This window comes from Salmo trutta, chromosome 3 (assembly GCF_901001165.1).
Source record: "Salmo trutta chromosome 3, fSalTru1.1, whole genome shotgun sequence".
Classification (NCBI taxonomy): Eukaryota; Metazoa; Chordata; class Actinopteri; order Salmoniformes; family Salmonidae; genus Salmo; species Salmo trutta.
Window position 1 is genome coordinate 13,269,748 of NC_042959.1, and position 18,307 is coordinate 13,288,054.

An 18,307-nucleotide genomic window follows, 5' to 3' on the forward strand; every position below is an offset into this window, starting at 1 on the left:
TCCTGACCAGTAGAGAGGTTGTTTGTTATTGTAGTTTGGTCAGGACGTGGCAGGGGGTGTTTGTTTAGAGTGTTTCGGGGTTTGTTGGGCTATGTTCCTTGTTAGTCTATTTCTATGTTAGTTCTAGTATATCTATTTCTATGTGGTGTTTGTTGGGTTGACCTTCAATTGGAAGCAGCTGCTCCTAGTTGCTTCTAATTGAAGGTCCTATTTAAGAGGGGTGTTTTTCTATGACATTTTGGTGGGTAGTTGTTCCTTGTTTAGTGTTTGTGCACCTGACAAGACTTTTTTTTTTGTATATTTATTTGTTTCTCCTTCTTCCAAATAAATGAAGATGAGTATACATATTCCTGCTGCATTTTGGTCAAATCCTTACGACAACGGTGACATTTAGATTTGGATAGTGTTCTGAAAGTGAGCGCAGCATGCCTCTTAACATTGATGGGTTTCCCCATGCAGTATTCATATATCCGAGGCAATAACACAAGTATGCACACACACGTGCCCCCCCCCCCCCCCCCACACACACAAACAAACATCAACAAACTATCACAGACTGCATGGTTGTACCACAAGGGCTGAGCAGCTCTCTCCCCAGAAATGATGGTTAAATGCACACTTATGTAAATTATTCAGAGTAATGAGCATCATACAAGGAACACAAGTTATAAACCATGAGGGTGTTTTTCCATATGAATGTCCTGAAGCAGGCTAGATCCTCGTATACAGTAGAGGGATTACAATCAAACAGTCATGTAAGCAAACATGAACACGAGGAAAATGATCCAATCTGTGTATTCATAAGGTATTGCATGTACAGAATCCTCAAGTGTGAAAATATACATATTCCTGATTCCATTGATATTTATGTATTATATACTGAGTGTACAAAACATTAAGAACACCTTCCTAATATTGAGTTGCTCTCCCCTTTGACCTCAGAATAGCCTCACTTCGTTGGGGCAGGGGGATGCTGGCCCATGTTGACTCCAACGCTTCCCACAGTTGTGTCAAGTTGTCTGGATGTCCTTTGGGTGGTGGACCATTCTTGATTGACACGGGAAACTGTTGAGCGTGAAAAACCCAGCAGTGTTGCAGTTCTTGACACAAACCGGTGCGCCTAGCACCTACTACCATACCCCGTTCAAAGGCACTTAAATATGTTATCTTGCCCATTCACCCTCTGAATGGCACACATACACAATCCATGTCTCAATTGTCTCAAAGCTTAACCATCCTTCCTTATCCTGTCTCCTCTCCTTCATTTACACTGATTGATGTGTATTTAACAGGTGACATCAATAAGGGATCATAGCTTTCACCTGGATTCACCTGGTCAGTCAAAGTCATGGAAAGAGCAGGTGTTCCTAATGTTTTGTACACTCTGTGCATATGGGGTATAATGTTTTGTCCACTCTGTGTAGGGGGGTATAATGTTTTGTACACTCTGTGTATATGGGGTATAATGTTTTGTCCACTCTGTGTAGGGGGGTATAATGTTTTGTACACTCTGTGTATATGGGGTATAATGTTTTGTCCACTCTGTGTATATGGGGTATAATGTTTTGTCCACTCTGTGTATATGGGGTATAATGTTTTGTCCACTCTGTGTAGGGGGGTATAATATTTTGTCCACTCTGTGTAGGGGGGTATAATGTTTTGTCCATTCTGTGTATATGGGGTATAATGTTTTGTACACTCTGTGTAGGGGGGTATAATATTTTGTCCACTCTGTGTAGGGGGGTATAATATTTTGTCCATTCTGTGTATATGGGGTATAATGTTTTGTCCACTCTGTGTATATGGGGTATAATGTTTTGTACACTCTGTGTATATGGGGTATAATGTTTTGTACACTCTGTGTATATGGGGTATAATGTTTTGTACACTCTGTGTATATGGGGTATAATGTTTTGTCCACTCTGTGTATATGGGGTATAATGTTTTGTCCACTCTGTGTAGGGGGGTATAATGTTTTGTCCACTCTGTGTATATGGGGTATAATGTTTGAAATAAAGTAACAAACATATTCACATAGTTTATTCCTTTATTCTGTTACAAAAAGCATGATGACTTTCTTCAGAGACACTTTGGTTAGAAAATGTTTATTTCTCAAAAGTTTATTTCCGTCTTTTTTTAAATTCATGAATGATCTCCATGTATTTTATACATGTTTTATTCAGCAACATCTTTCAGTAGTGATGTATAGAAAAACAACTGTACTGTGAGGTTTTCAGGTGAACAAACTAAATAATCACTTTATATCCTGGTATTAAAATACTTTGAAAAAAAGAACAAATTAAGAAGAAAAGTCAAATGGTGTTCAGTCTTGAAAACACCAACAGAACATCCCTTTTATTCAAATGTCAATTCAATCTAAATAATATTGACAACCAATTAAAAGTTAACCTTAAAACATTATTGTCTAACCACTATTCAACATCTGTTTTTCCTACACTTTTTCAAAGTTTTTTGCAGCTCTCAAATTCTCCATACGATACAAACATTGAATGTCTTTTTAAAATCCTGTTAGGGCATAGAAAACCTCTCCTTCTCTGAGACAAACCATCCGCCAAGGACTCGCGTTGAGCTGCGCCTTCGTCAATACAACACCAAAGAAAGAAAGGAGAAGAAAGAACAGAAGGATCAGTCAGGTACAGAGAGGCTGATTGGGTCAGAGAAGGAAAGAACAAGTTTCACTGCAGGAGAATCAACCCTTTTATATACATATTGGATGGAGAGATGAGATACAGTATATTTGATGTAAGGAATCTATTTCTGCCCAGTCTTCACTGTCAAACATGTTCAAGAGTTTAAGGTTGTTCCACGTTTAGCACTGGATCCTACACCCTGGCTATGGCAGAAAAACAGTCCGACACAGTTCCGTCAGTGTTGAACGCTCTCTTTATGGCAGAGACCCACACAAACAGAGCCAGAGCAGAGCTGGAGAGTGTAGCTAGTAATGTTCCCTTTGTAGCTGTAGGCAGGCTGTCTCTGACTCTGATTCCAGTATCCTAACGAGGCTTCTCTCTGCTGCCAGCCCTATAGGCTACAGCAACACGTACAATGACCTAAACATCAAACCATACTGAACAACCTCCGTACTAAAATAACAAAATAACCCACTACTGAGAGAGAGAGAGAGAGAAACAAGATCGGTTGTTGTGGTGGTAGCCACCGTTTCCATGGTTTCCATTAACGATTGCCAACGGCTGATTGACTGTTTACGTGTAAATCAACAGGGGTTTCTGTGTGTAAGTCCCGCCCCCTTCCTCTGTCAGCTAGGCTGTGTTCCAAAATGGCTACTCTCTCGCTACAAAATAATGCAGCGGAGCCACTGCAGAAATCAATGGTGTTAATCTGTGGTACTTTGTCAAGTTCTGACCATGTCAGTCAATACTTCCTCTCTTCAAAATCTAGCCACAGCAATCATTCTGGGGAGTTTGATAAAGCGACAGTGTATATGTGTGTGTGTTTAGTGGCATGGTGTGTTCAGTGGTATGGTGGGTTCAGTGTTATGGTGGGTTCAGTGGTATGGTGGGTTCAGCGGTATGGTGGGCTCAGTGTTATGGTGGGTTCAGTGGTATGGTGGGTTCAGTGGTATGGTGGGTTCAGTGGTATGGTGGGTTCAGTGTTATGGTGGGTTCAGTGGTATGGTGGATTCAGTGGTATGGTGGGTTCAGTGGTATGGTGGGTTCAGTGGTATGGTGGGTTCAGTGGCATGGTGGGTTCAGTGGTATGGTGGGCTCAGTGTTATGGTGGGTTCAGTGGTATGGTGGGTTCAGTGGTATGGTGGGTTCAGTGGCATGGCGGGTTCAGTGGCATGGTGGATTCAGTGTTATGGTGGGTTCAGTGGTATGGTGGGTTCAGTGTTACGGTGGGTTCAGTGGTATGGTGTGTTCAGTGGTATGGTGGGCTCAGTGTTATGGTGGGTTCAGTGGTATGGTGGGTTCAGTGGTATGGTGGGTTCAGTGAGGTGTAGCAGCAAAGCATGTTTGTTGAGGAGAACACAACACAGCTAGTTATGCATCAATTTAAACATCTTTCACCTGTGCGATCAGGACAAATGAAATCAAAACCTATTCAGTGATCAATCTCTGTGGGAATGACTGTCAGCAGATGGTTCAGGGAGGCCAGGGATGACTGAGCTCTGTGCATGATTATTTATGTCTGTATTATAATACTGCATTGGTGCTTGAAATGCTTGTGTTCCAGTTCATCATGCCTTTCCAATGTAGCGTGTGTAACTGTGTCCAAAAACACACAAGAGAGAAACCAGAGACACACAAATATCAAATCATCTTAATAGTCAATCAGTGTTATTATCATTATTGTCTTTCAACTGTGCAAAGACAAAAACAAATCCCATTTTGTGATCCGTCTTCACTAAGTAAATGGTCAGAGAGAGTAGGTAGCAAACTGAGATATTACAGACAGACAGACAGACACACTGACAGTGGTCAATAGCACGGCCACAGCTCAGGGCAAGGCAGAGAAGGGCAGGGCAGAGAAAGTCAGCCCAGGCCAGGGCATAGAAGGTTATCTCAGGGCAGGGCAGAGAAGGTCAACCCAGGGCAGAGAAGGTTAGCTCAGGGCAGGGCAGAGAGAGTCAGCCCAGGTCAGAGAAGGTTAGCTCAGGGCAGGGCAGAGAGAGTCAGCCCAGGGCAGGGCATAGAAGGTTATCTCAGGGCAGGTCAGGGCAGGGTAGAGAAGGTCATCTCAGGGCAAACCAGGGCAGGGCAGAGAAGGTCATCTCAGGGCAGGGCAGGGCAGAGAAGGTCATCTCAGGGCAAGCCAGGGCAGGGCAGAGGTCATCTCAGGGCAGGGCAGGGCAGAGAAGCTAATCTCAGGGCAGGACAGGGCAAGGCAGGGCAGGGCAGAGAAGGTCATCTCAGGGCAGAGCAGGGCAGAGAAGGGTCATCTCAGGGCAGGGCAGGTCAGGGCAGAGCAGGGTCATCTCAGGGCAGGGCAGGGCAGGGCAGGGCAGAGAAGGTCATCTCAGGGCAGGTCAGGGCAGAGCAGGGTCATCTCAGGGCAGGTCAGGGCAGGTCAGAGAAGGTCATCTCAGGGCAGGTCAGGGCAGAGAAGGTCATCTCAGGGCAGGGCTGGCGGCATTTACGGGATAGTTCTCTCTTTTTTTACACAGAAATGAATACCTTGTTTCAAAAAATCTGAACAAAAGAAAAAAAAACATCTCGGCCCAACAATGGCCCCTTTTTGTAGCAACATGTTCCTCATCTTCTTTTGTTTTCATTTTTATACTCCATCTACATTTCCCCTGTTCGTAATGAGTGATTTCAGAATGCATTTGGCAGCAGTATTGAAGTCTGTCTCGGACACACATCACGCAGCCACCACATAAACAATGTGTCAGAAAGACGGCCATGTTCATAAGGTCAATGTCACCATTAATGTGGCCATCTTTGTAAGGTCTATGAGTCAGTCTCCTGCTCAGCCCCTTGTGCCAGGTCATGTGATTACATGCCGGAGGCGCTGAGCCCCATGCTGGCGTTGTGGCTCATGCAGGGGAGAGTCTGGACTGTTTTAGGGAAGTCGTGAGTTAGGATGCGTCCATTCTCTCCTCCTCCTGCTCCTCCTATTCCTCCTGCTCCTCCTCCTCCTCCCCCGTTCCCACTCATTCTGGTCATGGTGGAGCAGTGCATGGCGTCGTTGATGTTCTGCTGCAGATAACAGAGAGAGAAGATGGGAACAGAGTTGGACACCAAGACAAGATGACAGTCACAGGCATGCATACATCCTGTCTATGGGCTCTCAGTAATACTGGTCATCTAATCAGAGGTTAACCCTACCAGGTAAATACTGTCTATGGACTCTCAGTAATACTGGTCATCTAATCAGAGGTTAACCCTACCAGGTAAATACTGTCTATGGGCTCTCAGTAATACTGGTCACCTAAACAGAGGTTAACCCTACCAGGTAAATACTGTCTATGGGCTCTCAGTAATACTGGTCACCTAATCAGAGGTTAACCCTACCAGGTAAATACTGTCTATGGGCTCTCAGTAATACTGGTCATCTAATCAGAGGTTAACCCTACCAGGTAAATACTGTCTATGTGCTCTCAGTAATACTGGTCACCTAATCAGAGGTTAACCCTACCAGGTAAATACTGTCTATGGGCTCTGAGTAATACTGGTCATCTAATCAGAGGTTAACCCTACCAGGTAAATACTGTCTATGGGCTCTGAGTAATACTGGTCATCTAATCAGAGGTTAACCCTACCAGGTAAATACTGTCTATGGGCTCCCAGTAATACTGGTCATCTAATCAGAGGTTAACCCTACCAGGTAAATACTGTCTATGGGCTCTCAGTAATACTGGTCACCTAATCAGAGGTTAACCCTACCAGGTAAATACTGTCTATGGGCTCTCAGTAATACTGGTCATCTAATCAGAGGTTAACCCTACCAGGTAAATACTGTCTATGGGCTCTCAGTAATACTGGTCACCTAAACAGAGGTTAACCCTACCAGGTAAATACTGTCTATGGGCTCTCAGTAATACTGGTCATCTAATCAGAGGTTAACCCTACCAGGTAAATACTGTCTATGGGCTCTCAGTAATACTGGTCATCTAATCAGAGGTTAACCCTACCAGGTAAATACTGTCTATGGGCTCTGAGTAATACTGGTCACCTAAACAGAGGTTAACCCTACCAGGTAAATACTGTCTATGGGCTCTCAGTAATACTGGTCATCTAATCAGAGGTTAACCCTACCAGGTAAATACTGTCTATGGGCTCTCAGTAATACTGGTCACCTAATCAGAGGTTAACCCTACCAGGTAAATACTGTCTATGGGCTCTCAGTAATACTGGTCATCTAATCAGAGGTTAACCCTACCAGGTAAATACTGTCTATGGGCTCCCAGTAATACTGGTCATCTAATCAGAGGTTAACCCTACCAGGTAAATACTGTCTATGGGCTCTCAGTAATACTGGTCACCTAATCAGAGGTTAACCCTACCAGGTAAATACTGTCTATGGGCTCTCAGTAATACTGGTCATCTAATCAGAGGTTAACCCTACCAGGTAAATACTGTCTATGGGCTCCCAGTAATACTGGTCATCTAATCAGAGGTTAACCCTACCAGGTAAATACTGTCTATGGGCTCTCAGTAATACTGGTCATCTAATCAGAGGTTAACCCTACCAGGTAAATACTGTCTATGGGCTCTGAGTAATACTGGTCACCTAAACAGAGGTTAACCCTACCAGGTAAATACTGTCTATGGGCTCTCAGTAATACTGGTCATCTAATCAGAGGTTAACCCTACCAGGTAAATACTGTCTATGGGCTCTCAGTAATACTGGTCATCTAATCAGAGGTTAACCCTACCAGGTAAATACTGTCTATGGGCTCTGAGTAATACTGGTCACCTAAACAGAGGTTAACCCTACCAGGTAAATACTGTCTATGGACTCTCAGTAATACTGGTAATCTAATCAGAGGTTAACCCTACCAGGTAAATACTGTCTATGGGCTCCCAGTAATACTGGTCATCTAATCAGAGGTTAACCCTACCAGGTAAATACTGTCTATGGGCTCTCAGTAATACTGGTCATCTAATCAGAGGTTAACCCTACCAGGTAAATACTGTCTATGGGCTCTCAGTAATACTGGTCATCTAATCAGAGGTTAACCCTACCAGGTAAATAGCGTACGTATCTCCTGGGGATTTAGACTCTAACAAAGACAAGAGGATAGGCTGGTGTAATATAACAATAATATAATAAAATATTACAATATCATAGTATTATAATACAGTAGAATAATATTGTATTATATTGTGTGTCTTGTAATTCGCTGACGTTTCAACTTTATTGAATCAACAGCCCTCCATTTGACCCCCTTGTATTTGATTTGTCTACAGGAATACTGGAATATATGAACAATATTAGTTGTGTGAATGAATGTGTAACTGGATACAGGCATATATGAATAGGATAGAAACAATTATGTCTCTAATATGATGGTAAGTGGGTGGCAGAAAATAGATACGTTCCAAATGACATCCTATTCTCTATAGAGTGCACCCTATTCTCTATAGTGTGCACCCTATTCTCTATAGTGTGCACCCTATGGGCTCTGGTCAAAAGTAGAACACTATGTAGAGATTAGGGTGCCATTTGGGACTCAGCGTGTTATCTTTTATGGTCTTCTTCTAGCTACTGACTGTTACTGGCGCGGAGCAGTAAACCACTCTGATAGCCGACACGCATCACACTCCCAATTTGGAAGGAAGGAGGTGAAGGCAGCTAAACTATTTCTCTCTTTGGCCTTATTGCTCTGAGCTACAGAATCATAGAACACAAACCAATGGGGCTGAAAGTAGAGCTAATGGTGTGTGTGTTTGTGTAATGCCTATGTGTGTGTGTGTGTGTGTGTGTGTGTGTGTGTGTGTGTGTGTGTGTGTGTGTGTGTGTTTTTGTGTGAGAGTGTGTGTGTGTGTGTGTGTGTGTGTGTGTGTGTGTGTGTGTGTGTTTTTGTGTGAGAGTGTGTGTGTGTGTGTGTGTGTGTGTGTGTGTGGGGGGGGGGGGGGGGGGGGTTGCTAGCTCCTGACTGTCCTCCGTCTATAAATGATTTAATTCCAGTGAAACCTGAGCATTTGGGAAGAGGCTACAATAGGCTACAATACTGCACTTCTATAATTGGTTGGTTCTCAAAAGCAGTGTGTGCGTGCGTGCGTGCGTGCGTGCGTGCGTGTGTGTGTGTGTGTGTGGGCTTCTAGAGCTGCTTCCAGGTTGTAATAATAAAACTAGTGTCAGTCAACCTATTGTTCATTACCACATATCAGCCTTTAGTTGTAAGCTTGGGTTATCTGTATAAACAGCTGATTTGACAGAAGCATACCATAGAATCTATCATCTCTGTTTTTATCATCTCTGTTACAGCAGTTTATCCTCATAGTGGGTGGCAACATATATAGGATGCTACTACAATGGACCTGCACTACAACATATAGAGTCAGCAGAGGAGGGAGGTAAAGAGAGAAAGATTAGGGACAGAGACAGGTAGAGAAAAAGAGACAGACAGAGGTAAAAGGGTAGAGGGAGGTTCAGAGGTAGAGACTTTGTGTTGCGGTTGAGAAGCAGTGAGGTGCTACAGGTGGGTCTACTGTGATCACACGGTTAGATGGCTGGAGGGAGGGAGGGGTGAGGAAGAGGAGGAGGAAGAAGAGGCAGATGATATCAACATCATCATCATCAATCATCATCGTCATGGTATCACAGTTTCCTACCCCGTGTCCTCTGTTCTCTCTCTCCTATATCTTAACAGTGTTGTTGGAGTACAGGCCGTAGCTCTGCAGCTCTGTGTAAGGAGCGGTAGCGCCCCCTGTGTCTAAGGCTGAGCACTGAAAGGTCTGAGCGGCGGATGCGGCGGCGGCTCGCGCGGTGGACACCTTCATTCTCTGAGACTCGGTTCGTGACTTGTAGCAGAACTCCACCAACGCCACCAGCATGGCCAGGCCCAGCCCTCCAATCAGAATGTAGAACACTCCGGCCACGTTGCTCAGGCTCAACGCACTTGTCTTATCCTGGGGGGGAGGGGGGAGAGATGTGGTGAGGAGGAGTGAGGGGAGGGTTCATACATACATTACATACACACTGACACCATAGATACAAACACCTTATATACAAACACCATAGTAGAAATCATGGACAAACACAGAAAGACATACTAAAGACATACTTTGCATACAAAAAAACCCACACAGAAGCAGCATGCACATAGAGATAATCAAACACACACACACACACACACACACACACACACACACACACACACACACACACACACACACACACACACACACACACACACACACACACAGAAAGACACGTTTCAGGACTCCCAGAAAACACATAACAGTTCTGCCCTGCTTAGTTAACTAACCCAAACAAAATACAGGTAGACAACATAATACTCACTAAATAACACATGCACCTTCATACTACTGATATTACACACTGGCTTCATTAAAAATAAACTATTTAAAATACTTTAACTATTGTTTGAAACTAACTTGACATAGTAAATAGCCCACTCACTCTGCACTCAGACACACCTAGCGCTTGAATAGCTAGTCTAACTTTATATACATTTCCTTTCTTCGTTTCTGAGGGGGTTCAGATCAAGTGTGTTCTTCAATACAATAAAACTTGAGTCAAATCCTCATAAGATCCATGCATTCATGCAGCATTAATTTAACAGCCAGAGAGTCTAAATTCACTTTAACCCACATATTGTGGGATGGCCCGTTATCGTGTTGATCTACAGTATATATCCATCTAGAACATTAAAGTATATTTATTCTCTATTTCTAACACATAAACTCTGGTTATCATTCTGGGGTTGTGGGTTAAGGAGGGTTGAGGCTGTTACTTCATTCTCAGCGGTGAGAAACCATGCAGGTCAAGACAATCGGATCATTATCAAACTCCCTGATTTAGGGTTTTGGTTTATGTTGGGTGTATGGGGTTGCTGGCCTCGCAAGCTTAATCAATGATGTATGCTTGCAGGATCAGGCAGGCTCGCGAGGCTAAGGGGTGCAAGGCTGAATAATATCTGTAGCTTTCATATGTTTTTTGGGGTGGGGTGTACCTCTCACACTGGACAGGATGGTGCCAGACCAGGCAGGCTGGTGTGGAGAGGATGTTTTGGGGTGTTTCAGGGCCGGGTCATGTTAGGAGACGGGGTTCAGGGGTTAAAAGTGATCTGAGCCTTTCACAGGGTCAATCGGTCAAATCAAAATCACAAACTCTCTCTCTCTCTCCACACTGACATGCAGGCTGCATCCAAATGGCATCCTAAGTGCACTGTATAAAGAATTAGGTTGCCATTTCAAACAAAACTCAGGCCCATTGTAGTTCATGTAGATTCTAGGTCCTTGGGGCTCTGTTCTTTGTTTTCTTCTCTGCCTGTCTGCTTTCAGAGACCACTCTGACAACGGCTATATGTTCTCTGCCTGTCTGCTTTCAGAGACCACTCTGACAACAGCTATGTGATCTCTGCCTGTCTGCTTTCAGAGACCACTCTGACAACAGCTATATGTTCTCTGCCTGTCTGCTTTCAGAGACCACTCTGACAACAGCTATGTGATCTCTGCCTGTCTGCTTTCAGAGACCACTCTGACAACAGCTATGTGATCTCTGCCTGTCTGCTTTCAGAGACCACTCTGACAACAGCTATGTGATCTCTGCCTGTCTGCTTTCAGAGACCACTCTGACAACAGCTATGTGATCTCTGCCTGTCTGCTTTCAGAGACCACTCTGACAACAGCTATGTGATCTCTGCCTGTCTGCTTTCAGAGACCACTCTGACAACAGCTATGTGATCTCTGCCTGTCTGCTTTCAGAGACCACTCTGACAACAGCTATGTGATATTTCTCTGTATGTTTCTATTCCCTTGGGTTTATGGCTGAATCAGCAGAGTGCACTTTACAATGATGTACTTCAGCATGATGTAGCACTGCCGCTCTTACATGAGGGATGCCTGTGATTTCCCTCCTGTATTACCATGGCTATATCAACACGATCACCATCATACATTAGCTTTACATCACTGCAAAACAACCTCACAGATGAGTCAAGGGAAATAAAAAGTGAATGTTACGCTCTCTTCAAAGAACACACATAGAGGTACTGCGTACAGTGGCTTGCGAAAGTATTCAACCCCTTGGCATTTTTCCTATTTTGTTGCCTTACAACCTGGAATTAAAATGGATTTTTGGGGGGGTTTGTATCATTTGATTTATACAACATGCCTACCACTTTGAAGATGCAAAATATTTTTTATTGTGAAACAAACAACAAATAAGACAAGAAAAACTGAAAACTTGAGCATGCATAACTCTTCACCCACCCAAAGTCAATACTTTGTAGAGCCACCTTTTGCAGCAATTACAGCTGCAAGTCTCTTGGGGTATGTCTCTATAAGCTTGGCACATCTAGCCACTGGTGATTTTTGCCCATTCTTCAAAGCAAAACTGCTCCAGCTCCTTCAAGTTGGATGGGTTCCGCTGGTGTACAGCAATCTTTAGGTCATACCACAGATTCTCAATTGGATTGAGGTCTGGGCTTTGACTAGGCCATTCCAAGACATTTAAATGTTTCCCCTTAAACCACTTGAGTGTTGCTTTGGCAGTATGCTTAGGGTCATTGTCCTGCTGGAAGGGGAACCTCCGTCCCAGTCTCAAATCTCCGGAAGACTGAAACAGGTTTCCCTCAAGAATTTTCCTGTATTTAGCGTCATCCATCATTCCTTCAATTCTGACCAGTTTCCCAGTCCCTGCTGATGAAAAACATCCCCACAGCATGATGCTGCCACCACCATGCTTCACTGTGGGGATGGGGTTCTAGGGGTGATGAGAGGTGTTGGGTTTGTGTCAGACATAGCGTTTTCCTTGATGGCCAAAAACCTCAATTTTAGTCTGATCTGACCAGAGTACCTTCTTCCATATGTTTGGGGAGTATCCCAAATGCCTTTTGGCAAACACCAAACATGTTTGCTTATTTTCTTCTGGCCACTCTTCCGTAAAGCCCAGCTCTGTGGAGTGTACGGCTTAATGTGGCCCTATGGACAGATACTCCAATCTCCGCTGTGGAGCTTTGCAGCTCCTTCAGGATTATCTTTGGTCTCTTTGTTGCCTCTCTGATTAATGCCCTCCTTGCCTGGTCTGTGCGTTTGGTAGGTAGCCCTCTCTTGGCAGGTTTGTTGTGGTGCAATGTTTTGAAAAATGGATTTTAATAATGGATTTAATGGTGCTGCGTAGGATTTTCAAAGTTTTGGATATTTTTTTATAACCTAACCCTGATCTGTACTTCTCCACAACTTTGTCCCTGACCTGTTTGGAGAGCTCCTTGGTCTTTATAGTGCCGCTTACTTGGTGGTGCCCCTTGCTTAGTGGTGTTGCAGACTCTGGGGCCTTTCAGAACAGGTGTATATATACTGAGATCATGTGACACTTAGATTGCACACAGGTGGACTTTATTTAACTAATTATGTGACTTCTGAAGGTAATTGGTTGCATCAGATCTTATTTAGGGGCTTCACAGCGAAGGGGATGAAGACATTTGCACACACCTTCCTTTTTTTTCTTTTTTAGAATTTATATTTTTCTTTTTTTCATTTCACTTCACCAATTGGACTATTTTGTGTATGTCCATTACATGATATCCAAATAAAAATCTATTTAAATTACAGGTTGTAATACAACAAAATAGGACAAACGCCAAGGGGGGTGAATACTTTTGCAAGGCACTGTATGTGGCTGATGCTCTGCAACAAGGAGCAGGCAGCATATGTTCTTGGGTATCACAACATATGACCTCTAGCATATTTACACCGTCATTTGATTTAACGACCGTAAACCCCACTGTTTCACCTCAACCATAAAGGTTAGTAGTTAATTCACTCCTTGGCCTCATTATGGAGAGAACATCAGTGTGGGGAGAGAGAGAGAACAGTGATTGGCTCCCAGAGAGAGAGAGAGAGAGAGAGAAATGGATTTTAAGTCCACCAATCTCAGTCACTATACTAATGAGAACCAGTGGCACGTCTAAGTAGTGAACTGAGAGAGAGAGAGAGCGATAGTTTGAGATATCAGGGCTGGTCTGGGAACAGACTTTACAGGGCTTCTGTAGTTTCAGACTGGTCTAGGATCAGGGGTTTTGAGGAGGATGTGAGGAGTGTTTGGGGTATAAGGACTGGTCTAGGATCAGGGGTTTTGAGGAGGATGTGAGGAGTGTTTGGTGTATAAGGACGGTCTAGGATCAGGGGTTTTGACAAGGATGTGAGGAGTGATTGGGGTATAAGGACTGGTCTAGGATCAGTGGTTTTGAGGAAGATGTGAGGAGTGTTTGGTGTATAAGGACAGGTCTAGGATCAGGGGTTTTATGCAGGTGTGTTTGGGGGTATAAGGACTGAGTTATAGTGTGTGACTGACCTTGCGTCCGGAGTCGTTGCTGCCACACTCTCCTTTATCGTACCACCATTTGTTCTTTAGTTTGTCTAAGACGGCCTGCTCATTGAGCTTCAACACGGCTAGGTTTACCGGGATCCTGCACGTACACCACACCACACCCAGGACAGGGCAGGGCCATAACATAAATAACATAGCATAACATATGTTATCTTATGTCAGTCATTCAGAACATGTCCAATCATATACCACATCTACGCATCAAGGTTTACTGCAATTTAGCTGTGTCACTGGTTAGAAGTCGCAAACCTCACACACACGTTCACTCACAGGCAAATACATACAGTAAACAGGAACATCATTAGGAACATACATGTACATCAGAGTCAAAGTGATATGTGTTAATACTCCATCTATCTCTCTCCCTACTGTACTGTACGGTAGTAGATGTGTATTACTGTATCACTTTGGGTAACCGGCACACTAGCTGTGAACCCTCTGTTACGGAACACAACACGTCAGAAAAGATTCTGATTGCAGATTCTATTCCCCTTTAAAAGCTGTAGGAGTGTCTAGTTAGTAGGAGGTGCTTGGGGACAGAGATACAAAAAAAACTATTCTGTTCTTTGTGTGTGTGAAGTCTTCAGTGTATCAGCATGACAGGGATCCTACGCATGAATGCATGCTATCCTTACTTATTCATGAGAATAAAATACAAACTGTGCCAATTCCAGACACCCTCCTCCCAGAAGGACTAGAGTAGGTTATCTTGGCTAGAGAGAGAGCATGATGTCACTCTGTAGTTTTAAGTTGGCCCCTACACACAGAGTTGAAGCACTTGTTACCCTTTGTGTTGAAGTCGGGGCCATAGACCTATCCATGGCTGGGAAGAGATCAAATATCATGTGTCTCTCTTGTGTTTTAATCCCTCCCCCACCCTTCACCCACCATACAAAGTTGTCAGGAAGTGTTGCCATCCAGAGTGTCTGAGCAGCTTTGTGATTGGCCGGTTACCCCCCTGGTGGATCAGCGTGGTTGGTTGAAACAGGGTTCTGACCTTGGAGTCCCCGCCCCCGCTGCCACACTCGCCCTTGTCGTACCACCATTTGTTTTTCAGTTTGTCCAACAGGCCTTGCTCGTTCAGTTTTAACACGGCCAGGTTAACAGGGTTTCTTTAGAACGATAATAGATAGAATCATAACTGGGTCAGTTTTCCTGGGTTATGAAATAGTACTGTATATTATGGACAGGTATATAAATATGTATTTATAGACTGTACAGAGTGACTTTGAAAATGTTGGAGCTATATTTTAATAATGATAACTGCGTTAGCATTTGAAAGAGTATATGGACAGGTAGGTAAGTAGTCTGTACAGTGGTTATGATTATGAATGTTGAATCGCTAGATTACGCCACCTCCTTGGATAAACCTATGGCGATATATGGAGTGAAACTACTATGGAGCAGGGTTGATCTTGAGTTTAGACACTCTAAATGCTTGATATACAGTATATTACTTATATATCTCAATGGACAGAAATGCTTGCTGGCCATACTTGAGTCAGGTTTAACCACATAGAGGACAGGACCTCTTAGAGGAGGTAGAGAGCAGATATCATGGAGAGATGCTTCAGATTTGGATGCCTACCTGTCTGTCTGTAGATGCTCATGTCCTTTCAATGTTTCCACTATGGATATGGGGAACTATCACTGTTCCATCCAGCCTTATCATTCTTAGAGACAGGAATTCAGTGTTCAGAAATGTAGGTCTATCAGCATTCACTTCATACAAATATGCCTAGTTGTTGAGTGTCAAAACTCAATTTAGAGTTTATCTTACTCCTTCCTTAGCTGATAATTGACTCTAGCATAGAAAGAAGACCACCAACTAGATCAGCAAACTCAACTACCACATCCATATCTATAGCACCTCTCTCTCTCTCACTCTCTCTCAGTAAAACCTCTGAATCCTTTCTCATCCCAGGTAGAGTCAGACATGGATGTTTATGTGTTCATGTACAGTATATAATAATATACCCTGTTGGTGGGTTAGAGGTCGAGTAGATGAAGCAGCAGAGTGCTTGGTGGTGGGTTAGAGGTTAGAGGTCGAGTAGATGAAGCAGCAGAGTGCTTGGTGGTGGGTTAGATGTCCAGTAGATGAAGCAGCAGAGTGCTTGGTGGTGGGTTAGAGGTCCAGTAGATGAAGCAGCAGAGTGCTTGGTGGTGGGTTAAAGGTAAGAGGTCGAGTAGATGAAGCAGCAGAGTGCTTGGTGGTGGGTTAGAGGTTAGAGGTCGAGTAGATGAAGCAGCAGAGTGCTTGGTGGTGGGTTAGAGGTTAGAGGTCCAGTAGATGAGGCGGCAGAGTGCTTGGTGGTGGGTTAGAGGTTAGAGGTCGAGTAGATGAAGCAGCAGAGTGCTTGGTGGTGGGTTAGATGTCGAGTAGATGAAGCAGCAGAGTGCTTGGTGGTGGGTTAAAGGTTAGAGGTCGAGTAGATGAAGCAGCAGAGTGCTTGGTGGTGGGTTAGAGGTTAGAGGTCCAGTAGATGAGGCGGCAGAGTGCTTGGTGGTGGGATAGAGGTTAGAGGTCGAGTAGATGAAGCAGCAGAGTGCTTGGTGGTGGGTTAAAGGTTAGAGGTTGAGTAGATGAAGCAGCAGAGTGCTTGGTGGTGGGTTAAAGGTTAGAGGTCGAGTAGATGAAGCAGCAGAGTGCTTGGTGGTGGGTTAGATGTCGAGTAGATGAAGCAGCAGAGTGCTTGGTGGTGGGTTAGAGGTCGAGTAGATGAAGCAGCAGAGTGCTTGGTGGTGGGTTAAAGGTTAGAGGTCCAGTAGATGAAGCAGCAGAGTGCTTGGTGGTGGGTTAAAGGTTAGAGGTCGAGTAGATGAAGCAGCAGAGTGCTTGGTGGTGGGTTAGAGGTCGAGTAGATGAAGCAGCAGAGTGCTTGGTGGTGGGTTAAAGGTTAGAGGTCGAGTAGATGAGGTGGCAGAGTGCTTGGTGGTGGGTTAGAGGTTAGAGGTCGAGTAGATGAAGCAGCAGAGTGCTTGGTGGTGGGTTAGAGTTCGAGTAGATCAAGCAGCAGAGTGCTTGGTGGTGGGTTAGAGGTTAGAGGTCGAGTAGATGAAGCAGCAGAGTGCTTGATGGTGGGTTAAAGGTAAGAGGTCGAGTAGATGAAGCAGCAGAGTGCTTGGTGGTGGGTTAAAGGTTAGAGGTCGAGTAGATGAGGCGGCAGAGTGCTTGGTGGTGGGTTAGAGGTTAGAGGTCCAGTAGATGAGGCGGCAGAGTGCTTGGTGGTGGGTTAGAGGTTAGAGGTCGAGTAGATGAAGCAGCAGAGTGCTTGGTGGTGGGTTAGAGGTTAGAGGTCCAGTAGATGAGGCGGCAGAGTGCTTGGTGGTGGGTTAGAGGTTAGAGGTCGAGTAGATGAAGCAGCAGAGTGCTTGGTGGTGGGTTAAAGGTTAGAGGTCGAGTAGATGAGGCGACAGAGTGCTTGGTGGTGGGTTAGAGGTTAGAGGTCGAGTAGATGAAGCAGCAGAGTGCTTGGTGGTGGGTTAAAGGTTAGAGGTCGAGTAGATGAGACGGCAGAGTGCTTGATGGTGGGTTAAAGGTTAGAGGTCGAGTAGATGAGGCAGCAGAGTGCTTGGTGGTGGGTTAGAGTTTAGAGTTCGAGTAGATGAAGCAGCAGAATGGATGAATAAACCTATGGCGATATATGGAGTGAATATACTATGGAGCAGGGTTGATCTTGAGTTTGGACATTCTAAATGCTTGATATACAGTATATTACTTATATATCTTGTCGAACAGCAAAGGGCTTCAGCTTCATTTTACAAATGTAATTTGTTAATCCATACCATAAAAGATGTAGACTACCATCAAATATAGATTGTACAACAGTTATTGTCTCACGCCTAGTGCAGCTGTGTTGGGGAGATAACATACCACTTGAGTTATCAAGACTGTAGCAGACCCACCCGAGAACAGTACATTGTACAGAACACATCAGGGATGGAGTGAGGACAGGGTCAAAACACAACAGTACACATCAGGGATGGAGCGAGGACAAGGTCAAAACACAACAGAACACATCAGGGATGGAGCGAGGACAGGGTCAAAACACAACAGTACACATCAGGGATGGAGCGAGGACAAGGTCAAAACACAACAGAACACATCAGGGATGGAGCGAGGACAAGGTCAAAACACAACAGTACACATCAGGGATGGAGCGAGGTCAAAACAAAACAATTCTTCAGGATAACAACAGTTGAGATCCTGTCAAATGAAGAGCTGTTAATGTAGAAATTCTGAGAGATGAATTCAATCAAACTGGCATCGTATCTCATATTGACTGTACTGAAATAATAG

At 44.3% G+C, this 18,307-nt stretch overlaps 1 protein-coding gene and 1 long non-coding RNA gene across 2 annotated transcripts in view; one reads left to right on the forward strand and one right to left on the reverse strand.

Annotated features, from left to right (window-relative positions):
• Positions 1–5,026: 5,026 nt before the first annotated feature.
• Positions 5,027–18,307, reverse strand: part of LOC115168483 (glutamate receptor 1) — a gene marked incomplete in the record, with an annotated part of 136,381 nt that continues 123,100 nt past the window's right edge. The window contains 3 exon segments of the mRNA XM_029723817.1: positions 5,027–5,681; positions 9,426–9,560; positions 13,972–14,086. Coding sequence (XP_029579677.1) covers positions 5,478–5,681; positions 9,426–9,560; positions 13,972–14,086 — 454 coding nt within the window.
• LOC115168489 (uncharacterized) lies at positions 16,393–17,402 on the forward strand. Its single transcript, XR_003870682.1, has 3 exons — positions 16,393–16,467; positions 16,525–16,860; positions 17,197–17,402. It is a non-coding gene; the product is annotated as an uncharacterized LOC115168489 (long non-coding RNA).